The 12,918-nt window shown below is 55.0% G+C and overlaps 4 protein-coding genes across 4 annotated transcripts; 2 read left to right on the forward strand and 2 right to left on the reverse strand.

The window, feature by feature from the left end:
- Positions 1-30: 30 nt before the first annotated feature.
- J4E83_002200 (uncharacterized protein) lies at positions 31-3,084 on the forward strand (the record flags this gene model as incomplete). Its single annotated transcript, XM_049329150.1, has 1 exon — positions 31-3,084. One exon carries the CDS (start codon positions 31-33, stop codon positions 3,082-3,084), a length of 3,054 nt encoding a protein of 1,017 aa, XP_049192122.1.
- A 177-nt stretch (positions 3,085-3,261) lies between these two features.
- J4E83_002201 (uncharacterized protein) lies at positions 3,262-7,276 on the reverse strand (the record flags this gene model as incomplete). Its single annotated transcript, XM_049329151.1, has 5 exons — positions 3,262-4,074; positions 4,122-4,475; positions 4,523-5,532; positions 5,581-7,178; positions 7,269-7,276. 5 exons carry the CDS (start codon positions 7,274-7,276, stop codon positions 3,262-3,264), a joined length of 3,783 nt encoding a protein of 1,260 aa, XP_049192123.1.
- A 440-nt stretch (positions 7,277-7,716) lies between these two features.
- Positions 7,717-8,863, reverse strand: J4E83_002202 (uncharacterized protein; the record flags this gene model as incomplete). The annotated part of the gene is made up of 2 exons (XM_049329152.1): positions 7,717-8,687; positions 8,737-8,863. The coding sequence occupies 2 exons, from the start codon at positions 8,861-8,863 to the stop codon at positions 7,717-7,719; spliced, it is 1,098 nt and encodes a 365-aa protein (XP_049192124.1).
- A 937-nt stretch (positions 8,864-9,800) lies between these two features.
- On the forward strand, positions 9,801-12,633 carry J4E83_002203 (uncharacterized protein; the record flags this gene model as incomplete). The annotated part of the gene is made up of 4 exons (XM_049329153.1): positions 9,801-9,909; positions 10,081-11,323; positions 11,376-11,929; positions 11,978-12,633. 4 exons carry the CDS (start codon positions 9,801-9,803, stop codon positions 12,631-12,633), a joined length of 2,562 nt encoding a protein of 853 aa, XP_049192125.1.
- Positions 12,634-12,918: the final 285 nt, after the last annotated feature.

Raw genomic sequence — 12,918 nt, forward strand, 5'->3', positions numbered from 1 at the left:
TAGAGGATTGCTGGAGTTGCACCTTGCGCAATGGCGTCGAACATCCCCAAGTTTGCGAGCTTCCGGCCAAAGCCCAAGGCCGCCCCAGAGTCACCCAAGGAACCCCAACACCATGAGAAAGCCGAACGATCGTCGAAAGAAAAACGTTCTACCAAGGGGAGATCACCATCGCCAAAGCGAGTTATTCGCGAGCGCCATTCGAGCAAAGACAGGCCCTACTTCAGCGACCGACGCGGAGACCCTGACGTACTGCGGTATGGATCAATGAACCGTTACGACATCCCACCCTATCGTCGCTTCGGTCATGGCTTCATACTCGGACTTTCTGTAAACCAAAAGATCGATAGAGAGTACTCAACGGATCGGAAAATACTCGTGACACCAGCGACACGAAGACGGCAAGAGCGACTGCTGACGAGCAAGCGTGCGAACAAGTCGGGTGAGCGCGCTTTACGGCTGCTGAAGACCGAGGCCCCCGATGTGGACCACGCTCAGGACTTTCTGTCGTTGTCTGCAAATACCAAGAGGAAGCGCGATTACAGTGAAGACGAAGATGCCGAAATGGAGCCTGAGACAGACTACCGCGCCCTCGAAGGGCCAAAGTCAACAGAGCCTGTGGATCCAGACACGCAATATGAGTCGGACCCTGATGTCATAATCGACACTGAAGTCACTCGCAAGAACTCGCAGCTCGCACGGCAGACGAAACAGCATCCTGAAGATATCCAAAATTGGTTGGATTTGATCAAACACCAAGAAGCCATGCTGAAGCTCGAAAGGCCATCTGCTGAGCTGACTGCATCTGATAGAGCACATCTTGCTGATATACGTATCTCCACATACGAGGAGGCCTTGAAAAAGATTGGCGCGGATCAAGACAGCAAGCTGGAGCTGCACAAAGGACTGCTGGAAGAAGCAGAAAGGGCTTGGGACGGCGCCAGACTGGCTAGCAAATGGAAGGACGTGCTTGCGAAGCATCCTCAGAGTGTGGAGCTGTGGATGAAGTATCTTGACTTTGTGCAATCACGATTCACAAGTTTCAAATTTGAGGAGTGTCGGGCGACCTTCTTTAAATGCATCGAGTCGCTTCGTACAAACAAAAGCGAAATGTCACCGGAACAGACCTTGCACATATTGCTACGTTTGCCATCCATGACACACGATGCAGGATACCAGGAACTCGCTCTCGCAGAGTGGCAAGCTTTACTCGAACATCATTTGCTACGACCAGAAGTAGACGCAGACCAACAGGCTTTCGAACAGTTCTGGGAAAGCGAAGTAGCACGTATCGGCGAGTCCGGAGCAAAGGGATGGAGGAACAGCAACATAGATAATGCGCCACCCCCAGGACCTTCGTCACTGCTCGAGAAAGAAGCACTGGACACAGTCTTTGAAGATTTCCGAAAGCGCGAAGTGGAGGCTACGTCGGTGTTACGACTCCCTGGTCGCACGTCGGACGATGTAGCAGAGGATGATGCGTTTCACACAATCTTCTTCTCTGATGTCGAGCCATACCTGACCATCATATCGCCCGATATACCGGCAACGTTGATGATTGAGGCTTTCTTGTGTTTCTGCGGCTTGCCAGATCTACCACATCGCATACCACAACAACGTTCATGGTCGTCTGATCCGTTCTTGCAGCGCTACTGGCACTCTGTGTCTCCAGACACCGACGATTCTACGGAACTCGCTAAAGCCACCAAACGCTTTTCAGATTACTCAGCAAAGCACTTCGAGATGACTACAGAACTCTTGTTCGAGCAAAGCTTCTCACTAGATGGCATCAGGCTTGATGCAGACTTCATCAGGCGCTTGCTCAAGCTTCTAGCCTCAGATCCTTCGAGCGATGATATCATAGGAGAGTATCTGCTGGCTTTCGAATCGAGACACTTCCCATCTGAAGCTTTCAAGTCAGCAAAGCGATTACTCGAGGCACGTCCGTCAAGCCTGCGCTTATACAACGCCTATGGGCTAGTCGAATCGCGTCTAGGTAACTCAGCAAAAGCAGATCAAGTCTTCAGCATGGCGCTATCTATGCAAAAGGGGGTTAGCGTGCTATCGGCACCTTGGAGTTTGGAAATCTTCAGCAATTGGGTGTGGGAAGCGCTCCGAAGAGGCGAACACAGCGAAGCTCTATGGCGGCTTGTCTCACCAAAGGGAAACCTCTCAGCCGGCGCAGCCAAGGACTCGCATCCTGGTAACACTCTCCTAGAGATGGGACGTCTAACCCTCAGCGAAAAGAGCGAACACGCCCTCCTCCATCACGAATACACCACAGCAATAACAAGCACCTCTCTCCTCGCCCTCCTAACTTACCTCACGCATAACAACTCCGCCTCACATGCCCTCGAACTCCACGCCAACCTCACCTCATGGCTCACATCGCACCACCTTTCCACCTCTGCCGTCGCAGAACTCCATGCCCAATCCATCGCCCATCTACTCACCCACCACACCACACACGCCCCCATCGTCAAACCCTCTCTCATCCGCACGACTCTCGAACCCCTCATATCCCGCTTCCCAACCAACACGATCCTCCTCGCTCTCTACGCCGCCAACGAAGCCCGTTTCTCCATCGACGATCGCGTGCGTGGTATCATGCACCAGAACGCTTTGCAACACTCCGAAGAAAGGAGTATAGCAGGCTGGGCATTCGCGATACACTACGAAACTCTTAAGGGAGAAATCGCAGGCTCGACAACGCATTCCATTCGTGCACTGTACAAACGAGCGACGGAGTCTACCACTGGATCCCGGTGTCCCGCGCTGTGGAAAGCGTATGTGGAGTTTGAACTACGCTGTTTACGTGATGAGTCGGCGAGACAGCGGGCGAATAAAAGACCGCGTAGGGATGGCAAGAAGAGTAGATGGGAGGTACGCGTTGAGGAGGCGGAGCAACGGGTCAAGGATACGTTTTACGCTGGGTTGAGGAATCTGCCTTGGTGTAAGGAATACATCATGCTTGCTTTTACGGAAGCGAGGGATGTGTTTGGGGAGGAGGATAAGGGGAGGTTGTATAGGGTTATGTTGGAGAAGGAATTGAGGCTTTATGTTGAGTTGGATGACAGGGATATGTAGATGAAACGGCGGGTGCGGTACATTGGATAGCCACAAAATTAGCACGAGCGTCAAAGAAGAAGCGTGTAATGGCCCTCCTGTACAGAGAGGCTTTTTTGAAGAAGATATATAACCATGTACATTAATCGCCTGTAGCTATCCTACTAGCGAGCTCCATAAACAAGATTGGACGGAAGTCTAGAAGATATCTTCCGCGCCGGCATCCTGCCATGTCGTCTCTCCCTTCGCGACACGGTCTCGCACCTTCCAGTACTCATGGTTGAACACCCAGTACTCCTCGCCAGTAGTCTCACACCTGCCCTTGTGGAACCACCTGGGTACAAACTCTTTGCCTTCAGCCTCTCGCTGTCTGCGAGTCGCTCTCTGCTTCTCTTCGACCCTGTTCTTTTCCACGGCCGCAAAGTCGTACTCGCCGTCCTCCATGGCGCGCTGGTCGGGACGGAGACGCGTGTCCGTTGGTGCGACGACCGGGCGAAGCTTGTCGGGAATATCGTTGAGAGTTACCACGAAGGGGGTGAGGTTGAAGGGAATGCCCGTTGGACGCTCGTGAGCTTGCCAGACCAGGAAAGCCTTGTTGTCGTCGTGCTTTGAACTCTTCCCGCTCTTCTCAACGTCTGCATCTTCAAAGCCCGGCGTAAAGCGCGCGTAGATCTTGTCGTTCCATCGTCCACCGATACTCCAGCGGACCCGGTTCTCTTTATCGAAAACCTTACCAACCACTTGGTAAGCTGACGAAGCCTTCCAACCACGAGGCTTGAACTCGATCAGACATTTCTCACCCGTCGTCCAGTTGGTGATTTCCATAGTGCCGTAATTGTCGACAACGGGGTTACCAGTTATAATGCCGATTACCGAGGAGGTGACTTTCTTCCAGGTGTAGAGCTCCTCTTTCCCACCGTTGACGGTAGGGCGAAGACGAAGGAACCAAGTTCCGAGAGGGTTGATGTCGAAAGATTTTCCATAGAACTTCGACTTCACAGCAGATTCACCCTGGACATTGTTAGAAATGGTAAAGAGAACATACTTCCAGTACTTACGTAGTAGTCCCACTTCTTAGATTCCGCATAGGCGGCACCAATCGGTGGGTGATGGCTGACCTGCTCGATGAAGAAACGGTAACCTTTGTCTGGTCGGGCATACTCGTAAGTCTCGGCGAGAAGTGGATTAAAAGGTTTAGCGACGCGTCCAATGGTCGAAGCATACTCTGACGCAGCAAAGGCAGCCACGTAAAGTAGTCGCTCGGTAGAGTCATCGCGTTCGGCAGCGGTATCAAGAAGATCTGTGTACTCCATGTCTTCAGCGACACGTTGAAGCAGTGAAGTGGGTTCGTTGAAAGAGACAGGGAGTGTCATCTTGGTCATGTCTTTGCCAATCATGGACTTGAGGATACCCTAAACAATGTTAGCATCTGCACAAGTAATTGCGCCATCAGACTTACCCATAGCGATATCTTAGGCCTGTCGTCGGCATCCATTGCGAGCCTCTTCCGCGGACCGTCTTCGTAGCCTGCCCACGCTGTGGCAATCTCCATGTGCTTCCTCTCGAAGGGGTCGTCTGACGAGGCCGGAATGTCTACTTGTGTAGGCTCCTTGGGGGCAGCCGCAGGCATTTCAACAACCTCGACCTCTCCAGCACCGACAGCATCGAAGAACTCTTCGTCATCTTCCGAATCGGAGTCTGAGATATCGGCAGCAATATCTGCAAATGTAGCCTTCCTCCTAACCTTTTGGCTCTTAGCAGGAAGTCCCACGTGTGAAGGCATATCCTTCTGTTGCTGGGCATCTTCTGGCGCGTCGGCGAAGTCGTCCTCGTCGTCCTTGGCATCCGGCTTGGGGCCAGTCGTCTCGTAATCTTCCAAGGCTTCCCGCAGAGCTTTCTTCTGCTTCCGTCGCTTTTCCTCAGACTCGCCTATCCGGTTCTCGAGCTCTTCCTGCTCTTTTGCCACCTTGGCCATGCTCTCCTCCCACATGCGCCTCACATTGGCCTCGCGGTCTAGGCGGTACTGCCAATAGGCATCACGATCTCTGGATATGCGAAGCAGATCGCCGATTAGCCCCTTCAAGTTCCCAATAGCGGATTCGTACGAAGCAAATGCTTGTAGCATCATTGGGTCAGAAATCTTCAGGTCGGGTGTTCTGCTCCTCTCTGTCTGGAGTGCCGACGACACGGATGTCAGGAGATCGAGTTGTAGCTTAGCCGATTGCGCTGTGATGTTGAATGCGTCTTTGCTTTGGGGCTTCATCTCATGGCTGCTCGTATCGTCGCCATAGTCGTCTTCGTCTTCGTCGTCGCCAGCTATGATAGCGGTACCCATGTGGCTGACCATTCTGTCCAGACCTTGGCCGTTCATGCTAGGCTCGTAGGCACTTCCAGGGTCCTCTGTCACGCTGACCGCAGTTCGTGAGGATGTGTTGTCCAGGCTTGGGTGAGGGACGCCGAGAGTGGATGCTGGACGTGTTAGTGTGTCATACATGGTCAGAAGTTGGTGACACTTACCAGCAGTCAAGTTTCGCGAACTTGGTGCTACCTTGGAGCTGCCGATACTGGAAGTGTCGCCTTCGCCCTTGATCTGCTCAATCTTGGCTTGCTTCAGCATCTCCTGATCCTGGTTGGCCCGCTTCTCCTCTTCGCGGGCCTCGTCCTTGGCCCACTGGATTGAGTTGTTCAGAGCCCAGTACCATCGCTTAGCCTCGACCTGGTGGTTTGCCTTGAGGTGGTACTTGACCGACGACTTGCCCTGGATTTCAAATCGCTGCTTGTCTTGGGGATCCATGTACAGTTTCGCTATGCGCATGTTGATGGCACCGCGGCATGCAGACCCAATATCGTCCTGGTGCTTGTAGTAGCTGAGAACGCCGTCCTCAAGCACGAACCACCGCAACTTGTATCCGGTTGTGTAGTTGGTCCATTTCTTGAGGTAGCCCTTCATCTCACGCGACTCTCTTGCGCCCATTCCGCTCTCTGTCGCGGTTTGGCCCGGGGGTCCACCTGCGAGTATGGTCTTTTCTTGAATGCCCCTCTGGGCTGCGGCTGCGGCGGGTGATCGCTTCAGGATGGCGCGCGTGCGGTCGTCTTTGGTGTAGTCTTGAGGAAGCTTGCCTTTGCGGTCGCGACGGAACGGGTCAGCTCCATTGAGCAGCAAAAGCTGGGCCAGCTTGATGTCCTTCTTCTTGGCTGCCTCGTGCAGCAGGGTACCGCCCGCATCCATTACGACCGGGTCAGTCGCCAGCTCTCCGCCGTTAACGTCCAGCGTGCTCCTTATCCTAGCATCCTGGAGTATCTTCTCTAGTGAGTCCATGTCCCCAGCGGAAACCATGTGCTGTATCTTTCTGACGTTGGTGTCGATGAAGATGGATCGCGAGAGCTGTAGCTGCTGGAAGATGTCCGGCGTGCGGGCGAGATCCAAGGGCGTCTGGCCGTTGTAGTTGGTGACGGAGTCGTTGATACCGGGCTGGTCGAGCAGCATTCGCACGACGGGGGCGCGGCCCAGTGTGGCTGCGAGGTGGAGCGGGGTGTTGCCATCGCGGTCGCGGCCATTGATGTCGATGGGCGAGTCTGGCGTGGCCGTCGCGTTGGATAGCACGAACTCGATGACGGGCACCTCGGCGCACTGTATGGCCAGGTGCAGGATGGAGGTTCCTTCCGTGCGCGCGCTGGGCAGTTGCAGCGACGACCTGCCCTCTTCGCCGTCCGTTGACCCCGCCTGGTCCCTGATGGCCCTCGATATGGCTGCGGTGTCGCCATTGCGGAGCGACTCGAATACTCGGAACAGCTTCACCGACTGCTCTATCGAAGTTGACTTGCCCGTGGGCGAGCTGGGCGCTTGCTGGACGCTGGGCGAGACGGGGCTCAGGCTGTCCTGCCCGGCGCCTGTATTCGACATGCTGGTCGAGAGGTGTGGGTTGTGCTTCTTGGACAGACTGCGACTGTGGCCCGATGTTGTTGGTCTAGCTTGCGCGGGCTGCGAGTTGGCCGAGACGGCTGTGCTGGGCGGAGAAGTGTCGCTGCTGTCTGTGGTCGCGGCAGCTCCGTCGGGCTTGGAAGTGACACGCGACAGGAGGTTCTTGACGCTCGACGACTTGGAGCGCTTGTGCCTGCAATACGCTGTCAGACGTGCTTCTGGGCTATCACCGTCCTCCTCCACATGTCCCCCGCCATGACGCCAGCGGGCTTGGAGCACCTACCCTTCCATGCTTGTGTGATTGGCCGACGGGCCAAGGATATGCGGGCCTGTAGGCGGCGGGCAGAGGGAGGAGGGGTTCGGTTGGATGTGTGTCAGCACCGAGTCCTGTATTCTATAGATTGTGTGCAGCTGTTGCGACTTTGTAGGATTTCACCACTGACGCGGCGGGGCTTCGTGACAGTTTTGGGGGCTTTCGTCAGGGGCGCACCATCCAGGCCGCTGCTTCAGCGAATCACGACTATTGCTCCGCTAGGCTGGGCTACCGAGCGATTATCCCAACATCCTGCTCGGGCATATGTCATGGCGGATTCGCCTAGTGAATGCGTGCATTGGGCGAACTCCAGCTTGGTGAGCCTAAGCTTTGGCTCTGCCTAGGTACGGCACTACGTCCTGACACGTGCATTGGAAATGTTCATGTTGTACATTGTCTACATAGCATCTTCACGTGCTCAGGCTGAGTCGCCGCCCACGAGGATGATAGCACTACCAAGCTGCCTCCGTAGATCTTCCTTCTGGACATCGTGCGTGTCCTCTACCTCACCCCACTGCTTCGTCTGCCACGTAACCTCGAGACTCGACGCCTCGGTGGCTTCCTTGATGCCGAAGCGCGGCGCATCGGTCACCTTTCGCGATTGCGCAAATGCTTCGCCCCATTCGTGGATCAACCGCACGCTGACTAGCAGGCTCTTGGACGCCAGCACCGCGCGTTCCAGTCCAGCGAGTTCGTAGGCTGGGAGACCTGCACACCAACCCCGGATCACTTGCTTTGTCATCTCTGGCTGCTCGGTGGGGATGATGGTCTCGGGGTCGAGCGTGGGCTTGATCTCTACACCAGGCCACACGTGTGTCTGAAGGTAGGCAATGATGCCTGTAGCCACTTCCTCCTGAAGCTCGCGCAGTGTCTTCCCGTTCTGGAGCGTCTCGTTCATGACCTTTGCGGGCGCCCAGCAGAGCAGGGTGTCTGTGTCCAGCACGCGCATGAAATAGCTGAGGATGTCGTTCCTGATGTTCTCCCTCCCCTCTTTGTCCGCCGCCTCGATATCGATTGCACGAGCGGCGAGCGAGGTCATGGGGATGTAGTCGTTCTTGAGGGCCTGCTGCGCGCTCATGAGAAGATCCCACTCGAGGGCAATGGCAGTCGCCAGCTGGGGCTTCGATGCGGGCACCGTGAGGATCTGCTTGTTGGGCATTCGCACAGGTCGGTGGTCGAGAAAGACCTGAAGGCCGCCCCCGTCCTCCTTGATCGAGACGTCTTTCCAGAAGCGCTTGGCCAGCATGTTCTTGGGCTTGTTGGTGGGGGCGTAGACGTCGCGCATCTCGCGCGCCTGCTTCATCATGTCGGCCTGCCGCCTCTTTCTTGCAACCCGTTCAGATGCATCTGATGGCTGTGGCTCGGGCGTCGCAGGCGGTGGTCCGGGTACTGTCAGACGTTAATTGCTGAGCCATCTTGGCTACGTCGTGTCTCGTACCCGATGGATGAGGCAGCGGCGTGGCGCCCCGCGCCGCTGATGTGTGCAGACATTGGTAGAGGGGCCTGTAGGCTCTCTTGGGCGCCGACAGCCGGATGCTGGCGAGGGCTGGGCGGATTGACTCCATGGCGGTGCTGGGCGAGGGTGCAGATGGCGTGCACGCTGCTCCCAGCCCAGGTGGGACCGCCGCGGCGACTTTTTCCCAGCACGCCAGACGCGCTCGGACATGAATTGATGCATGGCCCGGGTAGCGTCGACGACTAATCTGGGGTTCTCCGCTCCGCAACCCAGACCACCACTCGTCGTCAACACACGCCCGTCGGGTAGCAGAGTCACGTCGTAGCGTTTGCCGATCGCCCTGTGCCAGCCTTGCTGAATATGCGCTGGCTTCTCCACAGCTTCTCGTCTCTTCGCAGCTTCTCCACTGTCTGGTCTGGCTCGTGATCGACCGTTGACGCGCATCTGGCAGCTGTTGCTACCCCACTCAAATCTACCTTCCCTGCAGCATCCAACACGGCCTTTGATGCGGTCATTCCCGTTTGCCGCTGAGACCACACTCTGCTTTTAATGAATCAAGGAGCCCCTCAGACGGCCTCTGCGAATGCTGCCGCGCCCCAGCCCAAGCCTATCCGTTTTGTGACGAACCATGATGGTCCCTATGCGAAGAGGCGGCGCATCAATTCCGCGTGCCTGACATGCAGGAAGAAGAAGACGCGGTGTTCTGGTACGGAGTTTGGCAAGTCTGTCTATCATTTGCTGACGGTGGAGTAGGTGAGCGACCTGTGTGTGGAACCTGTGTCCAGAACAAGCACGAATGCGCCGGGTACGGAGACGATAATGGCACGAGCGAACACCAAAAAGAAGGCAAAAAGGCTGCAAGAAGAGAGAGCTCTGTCTCGAACAGCGCGCCTTCCCGAAAACAAGAGCCTCCCATCGACCCGCTGCTCACACGGCCGCACCTTCCCCATACGACGTCGCAAACTTCCGAATCAAGCGTCCATGCCTCGCCCAAGGTTGAGTCGACCGGAAGCAGCGGAGGCTTAAGCCTGAGCACGCGGAACAGAATGCCATATTTCAGATACTTTGGGCCTACAGCCATTCTGCCCGGTTTGCGACAGATGGTGGTCAAAGTGCGAGGAAAGCAGCATGGTAGTGCTCAGACTACATCAGATCGTACGTTCATCCCGCGCACCATGGATATGCAGCTCGTGATGCTGTTACCGGAGAGCACCTGTGTCTCAGAAGCCAAGCAACCAGCCCATGAGGTTGTGCTTGTACAAAGGCCGGCGCATCCGGCTCTTACTGCTCTGCTGTAACTCCGTATCATGTAGCTAACAAGTCCAGAACACGCAATCGAGTCCTCACCCGCGCAACCATCAGTAGGCTCACCACCAGTGCCAGAAGCCCGTACACCCGCCGAGATACCCGTATACGACGCCTCGTCAATGTCTCCAAGTCCACTCATTACCCACCTCTGCAAGCTGTTCTTTGTGCATCTCGGCTGCTCCTTCCCATTCCTACAACGAGAGCGCTTCATGCGTGACTTGGAGGAGAAGCAGGTAGACGCAATCCTCGTAGATGCCGTCTGTGCGTTAGCGGCCCGATTTTCGACACATCCTATGCTGACAGGCAAGAGCGACGTGCAGAAGGAAGGCGATGCAGAACCCTCCACGATCCCGCCTTCTGAGCATGGCCAAGCGTTTGCGCAGCGAGCCAAGTCAGCTATTCCCGACGCTTTTCCGTGTCCCAGTGTAGCAGTGGTACAGGCGGCGCTGCTTCTTGCATATGATGAATTCGGTGCGAGTCGCGACAGTGGACTCTGGATGTATCTGGGGATTGCCATACGAATGGCGCAGGATCTGGGCATGCAGTCTGTGGGAGGCCTGAAGTATGAGGGACGAAAAGGCCCAACCCCAAATTCTGTCAAGAGCGACCCGGATGGTGGACGGCATTCGGAGCAATCCACAGTTTTAGACAATCAGGGGGCTAGCGCAGAGGAGCAAGAGCAGAGAGCTGCCGAGCGAGAGAGGCTGGACACTTTCTGGTCCATCTTCTTCCTCGACCGCGTTATATCTTCTGGAACAGGACGGCCGGTGACCCTTCGCGATCGCGACATCGAGATCTCGTTTCCCTCTCTGGATGAAGTGGACTCTTCCGGTTGGCCATTGCCCTTTCCTGCGCTGATCCGCATCATCCATCTATACGGCCGTGTTACTGATCTCCTTAACCGGATACGAAGTGCCGCTGATATTACTGCTGACCTACAGAAGCAACTCGGAGCTTGGGAAGATAGGCTGACGGGCATCTATCAGAACCTGTCGCCCAAGCTGCACTTCAATGCGGTCAACTTTCAGCAATACGTCAAGCTCCACCAGGGCACTAACTTTCTCCTCCTCCATTGCTGGTTCCATACCTTGATCGTTCTTCTGCATCAGCCAACGTTGCTCAGGACGTTTGAGGGAACACCGCAATCACTGTCCACCAATAGCAGGGAGCTTTCCATGTCTTCTGCAAAGACTGTTGCCGACATCCTGGCCTTTACCGAGCTCATTGATCTGAAGACTGGCATCGGCAATCCTTTTACCAGGTAGGATAAGGTTAGGTTCCCGATGCAAAACTCGCATACTGACTGTTCTTAGTCAACCAATATACATCGCCGCATGTGCTTTCCTCAAAGAGACCGCGCTGCACTCAGCTTCGTCGCAGCCTCAGTCTCGCCCTGCAAGCCCTGGCCGGCACGGGGAGAATTGGCAAAAAGCTGCCAACCATCAATCTCTTGACCGTCTGAATCCAAACAACAGCTCTACCAGAGATCTGGAACAAAAGCAGACCGCCGCTAAGCACACATTGCTCGCTTCCGCTGCTAACCAAAACTATCAACGCTGTTATCGTGCCCTCAAGGCCTTGGAAACCTACTGGGCGGGTGTCAAGTACATCATGACTGTGCTAGACCAAAAGGCAAAGGGTGTTGGCGACCCCTTGCTGTACACTGCCGAGGAGATGGAAAGTGCATTAGAAGCCCCTCGACCCGAGCCATCTTTCACTAGCCCTGGTTGGAGGAGGAAACTGAGCTGGGGAACTTATCTGACTGCACAAAACTCTGACGCGGACGTCGCAAAGATGGCAGCCGCCATTCGGAAGGGCGCGAGAACGCCGAATATGCCTGGCTCGCCCATGGTACACCCCAGTCAAGGTATGTTATCAATGCCCATGTTCTCGAAATCTCACTAACAGTTCATAGCAATCGGATGGTCACTTACTGGTACCATGAACTCTCCATCAACCAACGTCGCTGTCATGTACACTTCCGAGAATGGCGAAAACCGGAGTACGAGGCCGCCACCTTCCAAAACACTCCCAGCAAGTACTCAGTCTTCTATCGCATCATTGATATCCGATCCTCCCATCAAATTCGAGCCACGCCAATCTATAGCATCACCATCGGGTTTCTCGCAATTCAGCTCGGCATCCATGCCTCCGCCGCCCTCAAACCCAACCTTCAACCACATGCCCACACCAGATCCAGTATTGGTTTCAGATGCTGACCTGCTTCTGAATCTGCATTCTCCGTTCTCAGGCGGCTCGCCAACAGCCATAAGAACGCCATTACAAAATCCGACTTCATATACCCGCTCATCTGCCCAACACAATCAGCTACAACCTACACCTCAAACCGAGTTTTCACCTACATTCGGAAATTTCAACACACCTTCAGACAACACATTCGGCGACATGGTCATCGACACACAGGACGTCGACATGTCACTACTAGGCGCCGACATGATGCCTTGGGACTTGGAGTACCTACCCCATGATATGCTTTACTTTGGCGACGGCACCTTCGGAAACAATGGCTTTGGAGCAGATGGCGCGCCCGGAGATCACAACACCGGTTGATACCCTCGACGCTGTCACATATGTATACTAGACTACTGCGTGTGGAGTTTGCTTTTCCCAAGGTGGGGTTTTGGTTGTCTCATCATGGAGTGGATTGGATGGCGTATGATACCATTTTGCCACTTTATATACTATATGAGTTGAGATGAAAGTCAATTACCTTGTCAATATGCTATGTCTTGGCTGTGCTGCTGTTGGTTACTCACCTTACCCTGGCAACTACTTGAGGTTCGCAGACGTCTTTCTTTACGGTGATATATGAGGCTGGAGGTATTCGCTGTGTTT

This window comes from Alternaria metachromatica (assembly GCF_023757995.1).
Source record: "Alternaria metachromatica strain BMP 0045 chromosome Unknown scaffold_3, whole genome shotgun sequence".
Classification (NCBI taxonomy): domain Eukaryota; kingdom Fungi; phylum Ascomycota; class Dothideomycetes; order Pleosporales; family Pleosporaceae; genus Alternaria; species Alternaria metachromatica.